General features: G+C 46.3%; 1 protein-coding gene across 3 annotated transcripts in view; it reads left to right on the plus strand.

Moving 5' to 3' along the window:
- Window positions 1-20,809, plus strand: part of CTIF (cap binding complex dependent translation initiation factor) — a 179,389-nt gene that overhangs the window by 38,475 nt on the left and 120,105 nt on the right. For 2 of the 3 annotated variants that reach the window (XM_082241989.1, XM_082241990.1), the window contains exons 2-4: window positions 11,750-11,962; window positions 13,853-13,936; window positions 20,493-20,615. In XM_082241989.1, the coding sequence (XP_082098115.1) occupies window positions 11,783-11,962; window positions 13,853-13,936; window positions 20,493-20,615 (387 nt within the window). In that variant the 5' untranslated portion in view covers window positions 11,750-11,782. The remainder of the gene's footprint in view (window positions 1-11,749; window positions 11,963-13,852; window positions 13,937-20,492; window positions 20,616-20,809) is intronic. The other variant, XM_082241991.1, reaches the window with a different exon arrangement.

Here is a 20,809-nt window from a genome sequence, read left to right on the forward strand (position 1 = left end):
TCCCCCATCCCAGTCTGTTTTTCCCCTCCCTCCCTCTCCATTTTCTTTTGCTCAGTCAGCTAGATGACACTGTCAAGAGCAGTCACTTTCATCTCATTACTTTTACTGGCAAAATGATGATACTGGCTGAGGCAAACACTATCACTTGGGGCCAAAACAGACGTCACACTGGAGATGCATGATCAATTCTTCCCTACTCTTATTTTGTTTTGTTTTTTAACCTAAAAGCAGTGAAGGGCTCTGATTTTATTTTATTTTTAAAATCAAAGCCCACCATATTCGGGAGGGGATCTTAACCGTCCCCCCCACCCAACACACACATTTTCCCTTATTTTTATCATCTTTCCTCCCAGGAGCAGCTCTTAACTGCACAGGAAAAAAGGCAGGAGTGTGTATTATGTTTGCTCTCCCAGGCAGGTCTAATAGTAGTTTTGGAAGGGGTTAAATTCCCTACCCATGGGCAGTGACAGAGGGGAGGCTAAAAGGGCAGGTGCCCCCCTCCATGAACCATAATCCCCATACAGTGGTACCTCAGGTTACATACGCTTCAGGTTAGACTCTGCTAACCCAGAAATAGTGCTTCAGGTTAAGAACTTTGCTTCAGGATGAGAACAGAAATTGTGCTCCGGCAGCAGCAGCAGGAGGCCCCATTAGCTAAAGTGGTGCTTCAGGTTAAGAACAGTTTCAGGTTAAGAACGAACCTCTGGAACGAATTAAGTACTTAACCCGAGGTACCACTGTACAGTCAAACCTTGGACGTCAAACAGAATCCGTCTGGAAGTCCTTTCAACTTCCAAAATGTTTGGAAACCAAAGCATGGCTTCTGATTGGCTGCAGGAAGGTCCTGCAGCCAATTGGAAGCCCCGTCAGACCTTCAGGCTCCAAAGAACGTTTGAAAACCGAAACACTTCTGGGTTTGCAGCATTTGGGAGCCAAAACGTCCGAGCACCAAGGCATTTGGGATCCAAGGTACGACTGTATTCCTTTTTTTAAAAAAGTAAATTTATTGTAGATAAATTTATTGAGAGAAGAGGCAAAATCTACAGGCACTATTTTTTTCTATTTTTTGTGAGAAACTAGCCCGATCCAACTCTTCTATTGTTTTTACTTTGAACCCAGACCACCCTGGAAAAATTCTTATCAATGCCATGGCCCCAACTTCCACCCTTCTCTATGCCACGGCTGCAATCAAAATTGAAGCTCATTACTTCTTATCATTTTTCATTTAAAAAATAAAAATACTGGAAGAACAGGTCTGGAAATTCCCATCACTTACTTTACATGGAATATTTTTTGCATAGTACAGTGGTACCTCTGGTTGCGAACAGGATCCGTTCCGGAGGCCCATTCGCAACATGAAAGGAACGCAACGCATCCGCGCATGCGCGGGTTGCAATTCGCCGCTTCTGCACATGCGCGTGATGTCATTTTGTGCTTCTGCGCATGCGCGAGCGGCGAAACCCAGAAATAACCCTTTCCGGTACTTCCGGGTCGCCGTGGGACGTAACCTAAAAGCGTAACATGAAGCGGACGTAACACGAGGTATGACTGTAAAAGCAAATGCAAACACAGGCTATTCGATGTGAGCAGATTCGTGCAATAGTGCTAAAATACAAACAAGCACCTATAAAATATGCATTACACAACAATTGCAGTGTTTGCAGTGTAAAAGATACCTCTTGCTCCGTCAGTTTTCTGCCAACTAATACCAAAATGACAATATTATTAAGAAACTATTCTCTACATTAAAAAAAAGCAACAAGACACATTGCCAGTCTCTTCAGTTTGGTGACATGCCATATTTTAATTAACCATTCCATCTTAGAATGTGTGTGTGTGTTTGTTCCTGCTAATAGTCTGTTGTTATCGTACGTAACATATTCATGAATTCATTCAGATTGCCTGATAAAGTTCCTCCTAATTTTGTCCTGTGTTGCATCTGTTTTGGCAGCCAGCATTTTGGATATATGAACGAGTACTAGGGTGACATGATAATAGGAATATCAATATTACACCGGTGTGTAGGGTGCTTTGGAAAATTGTTAAGGATGCCTAGGTGATTTAAGAGGCTAAGAACAAGGAGTTTAAATAAAACTAACATTAAAGAATAGAAAAACAAGGGAATTACAGAAGAATTTGGTACAAATGAAAATATGTGAATCATGTTTTTGCTTGTATTCTGGTTTATCTTGGATGTAAAGTCTTCTGCTGAAAGGACTGTACATAAAATAAAATAAAAAAGAACAGACTTTGCTTCAAAGATGCTTAGAATCTGAATTCTGTTAAGGGGATAGAGAAAAGTATTTCATCAAATCCTGTATATCCCCCCCCCCATCCCCACTTTCATTGGCCGTATTTTGCCATGACCCTACAGATTTTCTAAATTCCCATATGTTGTCCTCTCCCCTTCTCCTAATAGGGATTATCTCATGGTCTTGGCCAGCCCTTGACCTCTTGTGCCCTTCACATTCTCGGGTTTTCTTTATTATAAAATTATTTATTTTTCCTGCCTCCTTCCAGTTGGGGTACATGTCAAAATGGCTCCCCTGCCTGATGGAGGTAGACGCCATTTTCCAATATGGCCGACAGGAGGCCATTCACTTTCCGAGTCCCACACACACAAACCTCAGGGCCTGCCTGAGAGCCAGCCCAGGTCTTGTGCTGCTTCTGTGCTTCTGGAATACTAGCAAAATCATCGTCTTCTTTGGCAAACAATCACTTGTAGCCGAGTAAGATTGTCTTCCATAAACACGGTTTTAACAATGAGTCCATAATTGACTGTGTAGGTCAATTCTGGATCCACACGTCCTTCGACAGTGGGGACATTGGTTTCCGGGCAGGAGTTGATCACGGTGTGGATTTGCCAAGCATGCCTTCCTCTTAGCATGTTTCTCCCTTGCATCCTGAGTTTGAGTGTCTTCAAAGCCCATGACACCTTTGGTAAAGGCTGTTCTCCAGTTGGAGAGCTCGCATGCCAGTGTTTCCCAATTGTTGGTGTTTATACTACATTTTTTAAGATTTGCCTTAAGACAGTCTTTAAACCTCTTTTGTTGACCCACCAGCATTACACCTTCCATTTTCAAAATACACCAACCTGCATTCCAACATTCAGCCATGCTGTTGGTCACTTCCACTGGGAAATCTCCTTCTGATCTCGTTGCAACATGAGAGAAGCATGGTTTGTGTTGCATGCTGCCACTCTCTGCTTTGGGTTCCTCCCTTTCTTCCCAAAATCTTGTACCCTGTTAAAATGGTGTCCACACACTTATTTACTTGGGAATTTGTGCATAGCTGTCAACCTACAGATTTGAAAATAAGGGACCAGCAGCCTCGGAAATAAGGGATCAGCAGCCAAAATAAGGGATTTTCCCAGCACAGGTATGTTCAACTTCTGAGCCCCTCCGAGCCAAAGGCAGAAAGCCCAGCCAGCAGCCAAGCGAAGCCTCAAGCGGTGGTTCCCACAGCGCAGCAACCCGGCAAAGGGGATGCAGCAAGGAAAACCACCGTCACCTCTCCGCTGCAAAGCGCTGAGCAAAGGCGAGTCCCCAGGCAACGCGGCCGATTTGATCGGCACAAGGCATGCAAGCTCCACCCCCCAGTCGTTCTCAGACTCTTTATTGGGTGAGCAACGCAGCCAAGCAACACAGTTGGAGCCTCCCTCCTCCCTGGCCGGCGGGGGGGGGGAGGAGCTGCTTCCTTTGAAACCCAGGAAATTTAAGGGACATCATCAATAAGGGACAGCAGCGGGACATGGCGCTGGGATAAGGCACTTTCCCGCCATATAAGGGACAGTTGACAGCTATGGATTTGTAGGATGTCATTTGTCCAGGACAGATGTGAGGAACCTGGGGTTCTCCTGTTGTCGGTGAGCTACAACTCCCAGCTCCCCTGAGGCTGATGGGAGTTGTAGTTCAGCAACACCTGGCATGCCAAAAGTTCCCCACATCTGGGCTAGAAGGATGTAGTTCTGAAATTGTGGTTTATTTACTTTTCTTGTTGCCTTGATGCAAATCAACTACTTTATTGTTTTAATTGGAGTTTATCGTACCCTGTCCTGCAATTGACTATGGCGATGAGCAGATTAGAAATGTTAAATTAAATGAAAGAGCCACTGGCCTTTGGGTGATTGATTGGTGTTATAACACCGTTAATGCCTCTCTTCTTGGCATTGCTGTCTGAGCATATGAAGAATCTGCCTTTTACAGCAGGCGTGGTGAACATTTTTGGCTCTGCGAATAGTCGGCCCCCTGACATCACGATGACATCAGGTGCAAGGTGCTGTGAACATTTTTAGAAATTTAGATATATAAGCTAATCACCAAATGACACCTTAAACATAGGTTACGGTCGCCACAAAGGAATGTATCTGTGCCTTTTTTCTTTTCTTTTTTTGCAATGAAGTCTATTATCATTATTCATTTCATTTCTACACCGTTTTAAAATTTAAAGAAAAAATCTCAAAGCGGTTTGCAACATATTAAAACATCAACGAAAACAATACAGAACAAAACGGAAGTCAAGCTTCAAGGAAAATGCTTTCAGATCCGTCTCTCCTTTTTGCTTTCCCCATATTTATTTACCAACCTAATTTATAGAGCTGCCCCATAGGAAGAAGAACTCTCGGAAGCCAGGGTGGTGTAGTGGTTAGAGTGCCGGACCGGGACCTGGAAGATCAGGGTTCAAATCCCCACTCAGTCATGGAGCTCACTAGGTGACCTTGGAGTCAGTCACAGCCCCCTTAACCTCCCTCACAAGATAGTCGTAGGGATTAACTGAGGAGGGGGGTGAACACGGAGAAAACGGTGGGCTATAAATGCAATAAACCCAGCCAGATGGGCAGGGTATACATAAATAAAAAATATAATTAATACAGTGGTACCTCTGGTTGCGAACAGGATCCGTTCTGGAGGCCCATTCGCAACCTGAAAAGAACGCAGCCCATGTCTGCACACATGCGGGTCGCGATTCACCGCTTCTGTGCATGCGCATGATGTCATTTTGTGCATCTGTGCATGCGTGAGCGGCGAATCCCGGAAGTAACCCTTTCCGGTACTTCCGGGTCACCGCAGGACGCAACCTGAAAACGTGCAAACGTAACATGAGGTATGACTGTAATAATAAACAAGCTTACCTGCTTAAGGTCAGCCAAGTGGAGATATCTGAGGCCAACCTGGTGTCCAGAGATCTCCGTGTGGTTGAAATTGCACCTGGCTAATTTTGAACACTGCTTCAAAACGCCTTGCCAAGGTACTTTTAAACTCTGGCCCAGTATTTCATAATGTTGGTTGGCATCTTTGCTTAGAAGACTCTCAGCAGCAGAGACCAGGAGAATCGCAGGCCAGGCCTGAACTTGGAACTCTCCTGTATGTGAAGCACATTCTCGGATCCCCTAAGCTACTCCTCCTCTCAGACCTCCTTCCTTCATGGTCAAAGCCTTACAAAAATGTCTGATTATTTTTTTATTTTTTTAAGGATAAGCTTCACCTCCATATTTCCATCCCCATTCAGCTTGGCAGCGTGTTAATTTCCACCGGCTCATTTCCTTCTAATCGTCATCATTAATTCAGCTTAGGCGTCGCCTAACAAACATGTTCTCTGGGTGACATACAGAGCAGAGTAGTCAAATTTAAAATATAACATGCAACAAAACCCATAACATGACACTGAGAACACTTTTTGGTGCCACCACCATCTGATGCAAGAGTTGGGGGAAGAGTTTCAGGCAGAGGCAACAATTGCTTTTAAGCTCAACGTTATTTGACGGAAATTTAATAGAGAAATTAAAAAAAAATAAATCCCTGCCTTCTCCTCTCCCAGCATGGTGCAAATTTAAGTTAGTAGCCCAGTTTTCAAAAGCTGAATCTGGGTGCAGGATAAACTGCAAATCACATTTGTTCATTTCATAGTTGGAAAACTTTCCTGGTTGTAGAATTCAGCTTTCTTCTTGACACAGAGCTTGGGGTGTTTATTTTCTTTCTTTTGGCACTGAACATGTAGAAACTCTGATTATATCTTGGCATTCCGCTTTCTTAAGCATATCTGACACCTCACAGCAAGCCCAGGTGCACAAAGGCCAAATCCCATCACATTACCTTGGCAGGAGAGCTTACTGCCTAACGATACAAGCCAGGAGCAGGAGGCTAAAGCATAGCAAGGCGGCTGCTCGGGATATTGCTGGAAGTTCTTCTCGTGGACTGAAGTGTGGTAGGAGAGCTTAAGGGGGAAGTGACTCCAGAGGTATTGTTGTGGAGCAACAAGGGCAATGCTTCTCACACAGACCACTAAATGTGAAAGATAACTTCTTGGCTTGTATGCCCCCCACCATAGCTCCTGCCTCCAAACTTCTAGAGCAGGTGTGGAGAACCTCCAGGTGTTGATCATCACCCACCATTCCTGGCCATGCTTGGTGGATCTGATGGGAGCTGATGTCCAGGAACATCTGGAAAGCCAAAGGTCCCTCAGTCCTGTTCCAGAGAGCTCCAGAATGAAGGACAAGGCCGTAGCTCGTGGGTACAGCACTTGTTTTCAGAACGTCGCATAGGAAGGTGTCTTGAATTCAGCGTTGGGTATATCAGCTAGGGGACGCGGGTGGCGCTGTGGGTTAAACCACAGAGCCTAGGAGTTGCTCAAAGTTATGATTTCCCCGGTAGTGATGTATGGAAGTGAGAGCTGGACCATAAAGAAGGCTGATCCCTGAAGAATTGATGCTTTTGAATTATGGTGCTGGAGGAGACTCTTGAGAGTCCCATGGACTGCAAGAAAATCAAACCTATCCATTCTGAAGGAAATCAGCCCTGAGTGCTCACCGGAAGGACAGATCCTGAAGCTGAGGCTCCAATACTTTGGCCACCTCATGAGAAGAAAAGACTCCCTGGAAAAGACCCTGATGCTGGGAAAGATTGAGGGCACAAGGAGAAGGGGATGATAGAGGACGAGATGGTTGGACAGTGTTCTCAAGGCTACTAACATGAGTTTGGCCAAATTGCGGGAGGCTATGGAAGACAGGAGTGCCTGGCGTGCTCTGGTCCATGGGGTCACAAAGAGTCGGACACAACTAAACAACAACAACAACAACAATTACCTCGACTCCCAACTCCATCCCAGCCAGCATGGCCAATGGTCTGGGGCGATGGGAGGCCTACAGCAGTGTTAGAAACTAGGATAGAAAAGCTATTTGTCACATGGCTCCCAGAACTTAGGTTCTGGGTGCAAAAACAAAGTCTTGTTGGGATTTTATTCTTTTACTGTATTCTCTCAGTTGCCACACATGGCAACAAGACTTCTCGGAGAGCTTTCAATCTAACAGTCCCCAGTTGCAAAATGTGCCTGGCGCCCAGCTAATTTCGAACGCTGGTCCATAGGTTCCCCATCCCAGGATTATCAGATACTGGGGACAAAGCACAGTAGTTCTTTTGCCATTCTGTGCTTGTGGACTCCAGATTGGTCCCTGGACTCAGGGTGCCAGCTGGGCTAGGAGGACCATTTTGCCGTGTACAATGCTTTTGACCGTCTTTATGTTCAGAACGTAAGGGACGCAGGTGGCGCTGTGGGTTAAACCACAGAGCCTAGGACTTGCCGATCAGAAGGTCAGCGGTTCGAATCCCTGCTCCCGTTGCTCGGTCCCTCCTGCTGCCAACCTAGCAGTTTGAAAGCATGTCAAAGTGCAAGTAGATAAATAGGTACCGCTCTGGCGGGAAGGTAAATGGTGTTTCCTGATTTTGAGATACAGTGGTACCTCAGGTTACATACGCTTCAGGTTACAGACGCCGCTAACCCAGAAATATTGCTTCAGGTTAAGAATTTTGCTTCAGGATGAGAACAGAAATCGTGCTCTGGCGGCACGGCGGCAGCGGGAGGTCCCATTAACTAAAGTGGTACCTCAGGTTAAGTACTTAATTCATTCTGGAGGTCCGTACTTAACCTGAAACTCTTCTTAACCTGAAGCACCACTTTAGCTAATGGGGCCTCCTGCTGCTGCTGTGCCGCCAGAGCACAATTTCTGTTCTCATCCTGAAGCAAAATTCTTAACCTGAAGCAATATTTCTGGGTTAGCGGAGTCTGTAACCTGAAGCGTATGTAACCTGAAGCGTATGTAACCTGAAGCGTATGTAACCTGAAGCGTATGTAACCAGAGGTACCACTGTACTTACATTTAGCATGATTTGTATACCACTTCGTCATTTTTAAAATATCAGCGCTTTTCATGAAATGGTGTAAAATGCTTAAAGTAGCAATTAGAAGCGGCAGACCTAATAAACAGATAACAAACTAGCAGATTAAAAACAAGAACAACCCCTCACAATGAAACATAATAAATTTACATGTCTGGGTAGGCTTGTCTTAAGGGGGAAGTTTTAGCGGGCACTGAAAGCAGTACAATGAAGGCACCTGCCTAAACGTCAATAGGCAGTGACGTCCAGAGATTTGATGCCGTCCCACCGAGAGATGGATAGCTTGCATGAAATTGCAGCAGGTATGCTGAGTTTTCCCCCAGTTAATAGCATTTTTAATTTTTTTTTTAAGGGGGCCAATGAGCCAAAACCTGAATCCGGATCATTTGCAGTCCCTACTCTGGAGCCAGCAGTTCATTCTGTCCCGCTATCCTCTAAGAGCCAGTTAATTATTTACTCTTCCGTCACCCCCTGTGCCGTGTTTATTCATGTTCCCATATGTCACGCCTCGCTTGGCATTGTCCATCTGTCAGTTCTGCAATAAGAGCCCTGGTGAGTGGCGGCCTTTAACGGCTTCTCTCCATTGTCATGTTGCAGGAGGGACTACAATGGGCTGCGCTTTCATGTGGAGGCTGAAGCAAAACCTTTTGTCGCAGCTTCACTTCTTTCGGGGGTCCGCCTGCAACGCTGCAGAGCGGAGCTCGGAAGAATCTCTTGGCTTCCTGCGCTCGAAGAGCTAAATGTGACCCCCGCCGTCGCCTCTTTTCTTTGCCTCGCCCGGTGCTGAGCCTTTTGATTCCCCATTGTTAGCTGACCTTGGTAATTGGGTCTCTTGTTCGGCCATCTTTGGCTTGCCACGGGGCTCAAAGCACATGCTCGCACAGATTGGAAGGAGCTAATAATGGCTTGCTTCTCGGAACCCCCCCCCCCAAGGGTGGTGAAGGTGTGCGAAAGAGGAACTCCCGTGCTATTTTAATTCTTTCACGTGCGTCTGGCGCAGGGCTGGGCGATGTGAGATTTTCAGCATCGCAGCGCATCACCAGTCAAACATCACGGTTTGAAGACTATACTGTTTCCGAGCCCAATTCAAAGTGTTGGGTGTTGACCTTCAAAGCCCTAAATGCCCTCGGCCCTGTATACCTGAAGGAGCGTCTCCACCCCCATCGTTCTACCCGGACGCTGAGGTCCAGCTCTTGAGGGCCTTCTGGCGGTTCCCTCATTGCAAGAAGTGAGGTTGCAGGGAACCAGGCAGAGGGCCCTCTCAGTAGTGGCGCCCGCCCTGTGGAACGCCCTCTCTTCAAATAACTGACCTTTAGAAGACATCTGAAGGCAGCCCTGTTTAGGGAAGTTTTTAATGTTTGACATTTTATTCCGCGTTTAATTTTCTGCTGGGAGCTGCCCAGAGTGGCTGGGGAAATAAATTATTATTATTATTATTATTATTATTATTATTATTATTACAGTGGTACCTCTGGATGCGAACAGGATCCGTTCCGGAGCCCCGTTCACATCCTGAGTAGAGCGTAACCCGTGACTGCGCATGTTCAGGTCGCGATTCGCCGCTACTGCGCATGCACGTGACGTCATTTTGAGTGTCTGCGTGAGCGGCTAAACCTGGAAGAAATGCGCTCCGTTACTTCCGGGTCGCCGCGGAGCGTAACCTGAAAACGCTCAATGTGAAGCACATTTATCCTGAGGTATGACTGTGTTATTATTAAAATAAAAAAATTCCTTCCAGTAGCACCTTAAAGACCAACTAAGTTAGTTCTTGGTATGAGCTTTCGTGTGCATGCACACTTCTTCAGAACACACTTCTTCTGAAGAAGTGTGCATCCACACGAAAGCTCATACCAAGAACTAACTTAGTTGGTCTTTAAGGTGCTACTGGAAGGATTTTTTTTATTTTGACTATGGCAGACCAACTGTAACTGTATTATTATTATTATTATTATTATTATTATTGAAACAAGCTGCATTAGCTTTAGCAGGTTAGATGCAGGGTGAAGCTGTCACAGAGCTCACCGCCAGAGCTGGGGCCCTTTCTCTCCAGTGCCTCGCAGCCTAGGGCCAATGCATCTGGCCTAGACCACTGCTCACCTTGGGGGTGGGAGGGCTCCCCCCCCAGCTGAGCGAGCCCCGATTCCTCAGCATCATCGGGCTTCACTCAGCTGTGGTGTAGAAGAAACCTGCCCCATCTGCAGCTTGTTTCTCCCTCTGCACAATAATAATAATAATAATAATAAGTTAGAGTGGTGTAATAATAATAATAATAATTTACAGTGGTGTAATAATACAGTGGTGCCTCGCAAGACGAAAAGAATCCGTTCTGTGATTCTCTTCGTCTAGCGGTTTTTTCGTCTTGCAAAGCAAGCCCATTGAAGGATTAGCGGATTAGCGCTATTAGCGGCTTTTAGCGGCTTATCTGCTGTTCGGATCAGCTGATAAGCGGCTTAGCGGCTTAGAAAAAGGGGGGGAGGGAAAAACCCCAGCAGGAACTCGCAAGACATTGTCGTCTTGCGAAGCAAGCCCATAGGAAATTCGTTTTGCAAAGCACCTCCAAAACGGAAAACTCTTTCGTCTAGTGAATTTTCCGTCTTGCGAGGCATTCGCCTTGCAGGGCACCACTGTATGAGGACAGACTGTGATACTGGTGAAACCGCCGTGTTTCTGAGCCCCTCTGCCAGCAGCACCCTTGGATGAAGTTGCACCGCTGGCAGAGGGACTCAGGAGCACAGCAGTTTCAGCACCAGTATACCGCTGAGTGAAACCAACATCGTGGTCTGCTCCTCATACCGGTCCTGGGCGATATAGTGAGATATATCTCCCAGGCCTAGGCTGGCATGTTCCCAAAAGATTTAAGTTTCTGGTTGCCGCTGAAAATCCCTCCCTCCATGCCCCAATCTAAGCCTAAGGGGCACATTCGCACCACAGACTTGAACCGGTTTAACTATCAGTCCTTCTTCCCAGAGGACTCTGGGAATCGTAATGTGCAGCGTTGGAAACAAATGGCTCCTTAAACCAGGGTTACAATAGCCAAAACTGTTAAGTTGTGGGTGAGTATATCAGACGACACAGCGATTCTTCAAACAGCTCTTGTTTATTCACAGGCCAGGACAGAGCTGAACTGAAGGGTTCAGTCAGCCTGCTTATATAGAGCTCCAGTACAACGTAACTGTAGCAACTTTCTAAAACTATCCAATCACTGAACGTCACTTTCGACCCCTTATTTGCATAACTATCTACAGTATCCCGCTGCTGGCCCAGGGTGAGAACTTCAGTACATAACAAAAACGGAATGCCTCATTGCCATTTTGGGGTCAGGCGGCTGGAACGTTGTATTTTTTCAATATAGGTTTTTTCGTTCCTGAAATTTGTTCTGATTCTGCAAATGAAATATCACAGGTAAAATTCTAAAGGATGCGTTGTTGGTGTGCGGAAACAGTGCAGGTCCAAAGATCCCCAGACAGATGGTGGAGACGTGAGCAGTTCTTCAGACTTCTCTGTTTTTAAATGCGAATATTGGCACATAAGTAAAAACCATGTCTTCTCTCTCCTTCTCCTACCCATCCTGCCCTTAGGCCCCTTCCGCTCTTGGCTCCCTATCCAGAGTGATGGAAAATTCCTCTGCGGCTTCTGCCTCGTCTGAGGCAGGGAGCAACCGTTCGCAGGAAATCGAAGAACTGGAGCGTTTCATTGACAGCTACGTTTTGGAGTATCAGGTGCAAGGCTTGCTAACGGACAAGACGGAAGGGGACGGGGAGAGCGAGAAAACGCAGTCTAATGTCTCGCAGGTGCGTACAGGTGGGCGAACTTGGACGAGGGGCTATAAGGTGCAGTGGGGAGAGTACAACGAATCGGGTGCCATTTGCGATGATGAAGAATGGCATTTATATTCTCTCCCCATACGAACTGACCCAGACCCTGCAATCATCGTCTGAGGCCCCTTTTTGTGTCTTTCCTCAGCCAGAGCGCCAGAGGGGCAGCAACACGAAGACGGGGCCTTTTCTGCAGGGGCTCCCCATTTGTGGAATGCGCTCCCCAGGGAGGTTTGCCTGGCGCCTTCATTATACAGTGGTACTTCAGGTTACATATGCTTCAGGTTACATGCGCTTCAAGTTACAGACTCTGCTAACCCACAAATAGTGCTTCAGGTTAAGAACTTTGCTTCAGGATGAGAACAGAAATTGTGCTCTGGCGGCGTGGCAGCAGCAGGAGGCCCCATTAGCTAAAGTAGTGCTTCAGGTTAAGAACAGTTTCAGGTTAAGTACGGACCACCGGAACGAATTAAGTACTTAACCTGAGGTACCACTGTACACCTTTAGGCGCCAGGCAAAAACGTTCCTCTTTAAATGCCTTTTATAAATGTTTTTGTAGGAAGGTTATTGGCTTGTTTTGGTTTTCTTTTTACAGTGGTGCCTCGCAAGACGAAATTAATTCGCTCCGCAAGTTTTTTCTTCTTGCGAGTTTTTCGTCTTGCGAAGCACGGTTTCCCATAGGAATGCATTGAAAATCAATCAATGCGTTCCTATGGAGACCGTCCGGGGACAGAGGGGAAGCGCCGCACGCCTTCCCCTCTGTCCCCGGACCTGTTTTAAAGCAAGGGAAGGCGCAGCGGGGAGAATCGCTTCTCCCCGTTGCCGCCCCTTGGTTCAAAAGGGGTCCAGGGAGAGAGGGGAAGGCGCGCGCACCTTCCCCTCTGTCCCCGGAGATTGCGGGACTGGCAATGGGGAGAAGCGATCTTCTCCCCGCCGCCCCTTGCTTCAAAAGAGGTCCGGGGACAGCGGGGAAGACGTGCTGCGCTTCCCTGCTATCCCCGGAGCTTGCGGGGCAAGCTTCGTTTTGCGAAGCAAGCCCATAGGGAAATGCGTCTTGCGAGGCGGCTAAGAAAACGAAAAACTCCTTCGTCTAGCGAGTTTTTCGTCTTCCGAGGCGTTCGTCTTGCGGGGCGCCACTGTATTTGTATTTGTATTTTGTGTTGTGTTGTGAACAGCCCTGTTATCTTCAGATGAAGGATTTAATAAATAACAACAACAGCAACAATAATATCCCACCTTTTTCTCAAGCTGGTTTACAGCTCACTCTCTCTCCCCCTCTGTGAAGCTCCTCTTCCAGTTATATTATTTATTTCATTTATATCCCAACTTTTTCTCCCAAGGAGCTCAAGGTAGTGAGCATGGTTCTCCCCCTCAGCATTTAACCCCCAAAACGACAGCCCTGTGAGGAAGGTTAGACTGGGAGGCAGTGACTGGCCCAAGGTCACTCAGTGAGCTTCATGGCTGAGTAGGGATTTGAACCCTGGTCCTGGTCCAGGACGAACCACCGCTGCCTCTAGAGCAGGGAAACCAGGTTTTTTTGGGGGGGAAGGGGCTCCAATCCGCCCCCTTGTTTAATTTTATCCATTCCCTGCAGCTCCATCAATTTTAGGCTGTCGATATTCCACAAGTGGCTGACCTGTGGGCAGGCAGGCTAATAAATAAATTTGTGGGGCAGTAGGCTTTCTGCATAGACTCGCAGCAGGGCTGGTTTAAAATGATTCCCCTTCAATCTCCAGTTTCAAGCTCAAACAAAGTTCTTTGTGAAGTTGTTGTTCTCCTCCCGGTTTTACAGGACTGACTTTCCAGGGCTCCCTCAAAGCAGTTGTTTCACATGGCGCCTTTGTGTCCCGTTCTCTTTTGTTTCAGTGGACAGCTGACTGCAATGAACAGGTAGAAGGCAACCGTTCCTCCTCCCGAGGCAAGAACGTAGCACCTCATAATCAAAACCAGGTAAGGGAAACAGGAGCCTTCCGCGAGAAATGTCTGTCTGTCTGTGTTTTGTGGCTTTCTTCCTTGCCTCAAGGTTTCACCTCCCAAGACTTGAGATGTCTTGACAGCATAAAATAATGTTCCCCAGAAGGATTTTGAAGCATGACTTTGGGTTCTTGCTGATAACTGCTCACAAACCTTCCCTCTTAAATGCATCTGAATTTTCACTTGCAATGTACGACTTTGGGAAATTTTATTTCTGGGTGATCCTTCTGAAAAAGGAAGAAGATAGCTTCTGAAAAAGTCTCGTTTTCAACTACACTGCGCTGCTATTTGAACTGGGTGTGAGGCAGGATTTTTCTGCCCAGCCACAACTCACCAGAACTCAGTTCCAGCACCTCTCAGGTGGGCACCATAGCCATTATAAGAGAATCATTCCTGGTGAGTTCTGGCACCCTTTTTTCCTAGAAAAATAGTACTGGTGGGAGCCAGTTTTGAAAGCTGCTTGTTCCTCTGTGTTGTGATCTTCCAGCGTGGCCTATGTTATCCTTCGTTTGCTTTCGAAGCTGTTTGCTAGATCATGAGAAGTTGTTGGGCTCTGATACCTGTACTTACTATGCTACAGAAGCCAAGCTAGCTAAATCAAAACAAAAGACCTTGCAGCGGTGCGAAACAGCCTTTTCTTAACAGTATTTCATAAACCTTAGCTTGTTTGCAAGCTAACTCTCTGTAAGCCGCTTTTAGGGTTTTTGCAATCAAGGGGTATATAAATCTTATCAACAAAATCAGGCACCCCCAAACTCGGCCCTCCAGATGTTTTGGGACTACAATTCCCATCATCCCTGACCACTGGTCCTGTTAGCTAGGGATGGTGGGAGTTGTAGTCCAAAAACCTCTGGAGGGCCGAGTTTGGGGATGCCTGAACTAAATGAACAAACTTGAGCTGCTTAGTTTTGCTGAGGTTTAGCCAAATTCTCCAACTTCATTAGCTCTTTTGCCAAGCACCCTAACCAGAGGTGTTTCCAGATGTGGAAGATTTAGCAGTGCCCAAACCACTGCTGTTCTGCTTTAAGCTGGAAGTGGAAAACCAGCTCTTTCCAGACATCTGAAAACCTGCATCCGAATCATCACTCCTCCTTTATCCATCCGCAGTTATTGGGAGAAAGGCAAGTTGCACTGGGACCACCGTCCGTGGGGAAAGGGTTAAGCGCTCCCACTCCTCACCTGCTGCAATTTGGGAAAGTTGTGGGGGCTGGATATAAAGGCAATGCTATTGGGAAGGGCAGAGCTACAGTAATAGATATGATTACTTCAGGGGAGAAACAGATCGTAGGAAAGGACGCAATCTAGGGACCCGTCTGCCCTATGCAAGTACAGTGGTGCCCCGCAAGACGAATGCCTTGCAAGACGGAAAACTCGCTAGATGAAAGAGTTTTCCGTTTTGGAGGTGCTTCGCAAAACGAATCTCCTATGGGCTTGCTTCGCAAGACGACAATGTCTTGCGAGTTCCTGCTGGTTTTTCCCCCCTCCCCCCCTTTTCTAAGCCGCTAAGCCGCTTATCAGCTGATCCAATCAGCAGATAAGCCGCTAATAGCGCTAATAGCGCTAATCCGCTAATCCTTCAATGGGCTTGCTTCGCAAGACGAAAAAACCGCTAGACGAAGAGAATCACAGAACGGATTCTTTTCGTCTTGCGAGGCACCACTGTAAAGCGATATCATGCCACTTTAAACAGTCACAGCTTCCCAGAAAAGAATTGCAGCAAGTACACTTTGTTACGGGTGCTGTTAGGAGGCCCCTGTTCTCCGCACGGGGCTACAATTCCCAGAGTTTCCTGGGAAGTGCGTTTGACTGTTAAACCACATGGAGAATTGTAGCTCCGCGTGAAGAATAGGCGGTACATGGAGGTACCATTTGTTGTGGGTCTCAGACTCACTTTGGCCCCTGCAGCATAGCCAATGAAGAGGGGTGATGTGAATTGTAGTCCATCACCATCTTGAGATGAGAGACAGGGCTCCTTGCCCTGGGCTTATCTCTGATTGTGCATCACCTCTGAGAGATCTATCCTCCATCAGTTTGTCTATTACTGTGATTATTTTCTCTAGGCCATCTAAGCCTTTGGCAGCAAATTCTATATATTACGTTCCACAAATAAATGCAGTGGTACCTTGGTTCTCAAACTTAATCCATTCAGGACGTCCGTTCCAAAACCAAAGTGTTCCAAAACCAAGGCGCGCTTTCCCATAGAAAGCAATACAAAACGGATTAATGTGTTCCAGACTTTTAAAAGCAACCTCTAAAACAGCAATTTAACATGAATTTTACTATCTAACAAGACCATTGATCCATAAAATGAAAGCAATAATCAATGCACTGTGCTATAAAATAAATAAGACAGTATTGTAGATGGTAAAACTTATTATTTTTTCTTACCTGCACTGATGATAGTCATTGTTTGGATGGGGGGCTTTTATCCATTTCCACAGTCACAAAATCAATCAATCAGTAGCTGAACTGGGTTCCACACAGTCACAAAAACAAATTAACCGAAAATGCCTCAAAAACAAATACTCAAAATAAATAGCAAAAACAAAAGCGCCAAACTTAATCCATTCCAGAAGTCCGTTTGACTTCTGAAATGTTCGAAAACCAAGGCGAAGCTTCTGATTGGTGCAGGCACCCCGGAAACAAAAGCTGACAGACGGGTTCTCAGCGTTTGGGAACCAAGGCGTTTGAGAACCAAGGTACCACTGTATTTTGTTTTATCTGTCCTGAATCTCCTGCCAGCCATTTTCATTGGGTGACCTAAGTTCTAGTGTTCTAGCAGAGAGAGAGACAGAGAACCTTCTGTAATCCTCTTGACTTTTTTCATACCATGCCTAACTTCTAAAACCAGCACCATGCTCCACCTGAGTCACATTCCCCCCCCCAAACCAAGGATTGGGCAACTAGTAACCCTCCCGACGTCATTTAACTACATATCCCATCATTGCAATTCATGATTCATTCCGGCTGGGGCCAATGGAAACGGGAGTCCAATAACAACATTGTTTTTGTTTAGTGTCTGACTCTTCGTGACCCCATGGCCAGAGGACGCCAGGCACTTCTGTCTTCCACTGCCTCCTGCAGTTTGGTCTTCTCTTCTCATGAGGTGGCCAAAGTATTGGAGCCTCAGCTTCAGGATCTGTCCTTCCAGGGAGCACTCAGGGCTGATTTCCTTCAGAATGGATAGGTTTGATCTTCTTGCAGTCCATGGGACTCTCAAGAGTCTCCTCCAGCATCAATTCTTCGGCGATCAGCCTTCTTTATGGTCCAGCTCTCACTTCCATACATCACTACTGGGGAAACCGTAGCTTTAACTATACGGACCTTTGTCAGCAAGGTGATATCTCTGCATTTTAAGATGTTGACTAGGTTTGTCATTGCTTTTCTCCCAAGAAGCAGGCGTATTTTAATTTCGTGACTGCTGTCACCATCTGCAGTGACCATGAAACCCAAGAAAGTAAAATCTCTCACTGCCTCCATTTCTTCCCTTTCTATTTGCCAGGAGCTGATGGGACCAGTGGCCATGATCTTAGTTTTTTTTTTGATGTTGAGCTTCAGACCATATTTTGCGCTCTCCTCTTTCACCCTCATTAAAAAATTATTTAATTCCTCCTCACTTTCTGCCATCAAGGTTGTGTCATCTGCATATCTGAGGTTGTTTATATTTCTTCCCGAAATCTTAATTCCGGTTTGGGATTTATCCATTCCAGCCTTTCACATGATGAATTCTGCATATAAGTTAAATAAAAGCAGGGAGACAATATACAGCCTTGTCGTACTCCTTTCCCAATTTTGAACCAATCAGTTGTTCCATATCCAGTTCTAACTGTAGCTTCTTGTCCCACATAGAGATTTCTCAGGAGACAGATGAGGTGATCAGGCACTCCCATTTCTTTAAGAACTTGCCATAGTTTGCTGTGGTTGACACAGTCAAATGCGTAGTCAATGAAGCAGAAGTAGATGTCTTTCTGGAACTCTCTAGCTTTCTCCATAATCCAGCGCATGTTTGCAATTTGGTCTCTGGTTCCTCTGCCTCTTCTAAATCCAGCTTGCACTTCTGGGAGTTCTCGGTCCACATACTGCTTAAGCCTGCCTTGTAGAATTTTAAGCACAACCTTGCTAGCGTGTGAAATGAGTGCAATTGTGCGGTAGTTGGAGCATTCTTTGGCACTGCGCTTCTTTGGGATTGGGATGTAGACTGATCTTCTCCAATCCTAACTTGCTGGCATATTGAGTGTAGCACCTTAACAGCACCATCTTTTAAAAATTTTAATAGTTCAGCTGGAATATTATCACTTCCACTGGCCTTGTTATTAGCAATACTTTCTAAGGCCCATTTGACTTCACCCTCCAGGATGTCTGGCTCAAGGTCAGCAACCACACTACTTTGTTATTGACAAAGGCAATAACAACATGCATGTCCTAAACTCAAATGTCTCCATGTTTTAGAAATGTCTCATTTCTAACTCGAAAACGTATGTGCTGAGTACTGTCTGTACGTACAGCAGAGTTCTGCTATGTCTTTGTGGTTTTAAATGGTCTCAGCTTCATGAACGCTAAGGTGTTCTTTAAAGGCATATGCACACTGCGTTATCATTTTGCCTATCAGAACAAGCAGAGCTTTGAAAAGTGGAATAATTTTTACTGGTGTTACAGATTAATGTGCGTTGGGAGGACTTGCAGTATTTGCAATTCTGCTCGTGGGCAGGATTCCTTCTTGATGTGTGTTTCCCCGTGGCATCGAGGCTGTTTTTATGGAACCTTCAGGGATGTTCACACATGAAAAGGTTTATAATCTCTTCAAAGCAGCGTTTGTAACCTGGTGCCCTCCAGAAATTTGGGGCTGCAACGTCCAGTGTTCTCAGCCAGCACAGCTGTGGGCACCAGGTTGGCAAAAGCTACTGCACAGGCAGAGAACCAGTGGCCTCCCATCAATCCTGACCACCATAGCTAATGGGCAGGGATCATGGGATTTGTACCAACAGTTCCCCATCCTTGGGGCCAACTCTTAATTTATTAGTGTAAATTTAGAATTTCACACATCACAGAAATCACTTAGAAGGGTACCTGCACCTTTTACTTCATAATTCCATTTTTTAAGGAGACCTAACTCTTTTTTTAATGGAGGGAACCTCTTTGCAGTCCTTCTGGATAGCTTTAAGTGTGGGCGACCCTTCCAGCTAAGTGTGCGCATGTGTCTGTCTCTGTTTGTGTGCTTCTCCTGAGTGCGCATTGCATTTAAGCGCTGTTGAACCCTGCTTATCCTGTTCCTTCCCAAGCTGGGCTCACCTGAGATCAGTTTTGTTTTAACTTGCAAAGAATTTTAGCGTCCCTGATGGACGAGGAACAGTGTACTTTGCTCTCTCAAGATAGCATCACCTCAATCTGTTGCTTGGTCAGACAAGATCTGAAATATATACCGTATTTTTCGCTCTATAGGGCGCGCTGGACCATAGGGTGCACCTAGTTGTCTTTTTTTGGGGGGGGGGGAATAAATCAGAAGCCAGTCAGAAGCCGCGCCAGACGTTCGGGTTCCAAAGAACGTTCGCAAACCAGAACACTCGCTTCTGGGTTTGCGGCGTTCGGAAGCCAAAAGGTTTGACTCTCAAGGCGTTCAGGATCCAAGATGCAACTGTACTTTGGTTCCTGAATCCAGGTCACAGGCTCACCCTATTCATACACAAATATGCCCTTAAGATAGGATTTGTAAGCGAAAAGACAACGGGAAGGCTTTCCCTATTTGCCTCGCTTACTGCAGAGGAATATTTGAGGTCCTTGGAAGAGTCAAAATGGCTTCAGGATTGCTCTCCTGTACCATTTCAGACACATGGGTTATATATTTAGATATGTGTGCATTTATGAATATTCTATATTTGAGACCTTAGAATTCTCAGGACAGAATGCGGTGCAAAATAGTCAGGATTCCTAGTGTCAGGGAACTGACATCAGAGCAAGAGGCGAAGGGGAGGCTCCCAGATTCTGCAGGCGAAGGACCCAGCACCAGGGGGAGAAGCAGCTCGGTAGAGGAGGAAGGGAATCGGCGCAACACCAGGGATAAAGGGGGGCAAATGAAGGAAGCGGAAGGAGAGCTCCGGGATTCTTCTCTGGACATCAGTGAGGAGAGCACAGGTCCTCCACTACCCACGCCCTCCCTGCGCAGAAGACTCCCGCGCAGTGAGAGGAGGAGGCGACTGGGAGTCAGACAGCTTCTATGCTGGAAAAGGTTTAAGAAACGCCCACAGACAGATTCTGCCAGCGACTGAGGCAGCTGAGATGGGCTGTGCAGTCAGAACGGTTTAACCAAGGCATTTAAGCCTAGAACGGCAGCAGTTTATGCACAAGTAACTCAAACCCATTACACCTAGTTCAGGATAACAGATAGGTTTCAGATATTGAAGGCGAGCAGTTGTCTCTAGGCACCCCAGACTTAACTCTCTCCCACCTGCTTCCTGCCCTACAAAAAAAAAAGGCGTTTATTAGCTTTGATAAGTTGCCCTTAACTAAAGTGAGTTGTTGTTTTTGATGTTTCCAGGAAGAGTGGGATCACAGCAGCAGTGGCAGCTCAGGATCCCAGCCTAGTTCAGGCTCCAGGCATGGGTCTGTGTCAAAGTCTGGCGGCCGAGGGAGAAGCAGCCAGTTCAGTCATTCAACCAAGGTATCCTCTAGTGGTTTTGCTGGTGGTGGAAGACAAGACTAGGAAAGCTGGAAGAGATGTCTGGTGATGGCTGTTCATTGGAGGCCTCATCCTGTAAGGAAATGAGTCTTCAGTGTGTGTGTGGCCACATCCACACATTCAAAGCACCGCTGCACCAGTTTATAAACATTTCCCCCCGGAGAATCCTGGGAACT

This window comes from Podarcis vaucheri, assembly GCF_965113315.1.
Source record: "Podarcis vaucheri genome assembly, chromosome: 11".
Classification (NCBI taxonomy): domain Eukaryota; kingdom Metazoa; phylum Chordata; class Lepidosauria; order Squamata; family Lacertidae; genus Podarcis; species Podarcis vaucheri.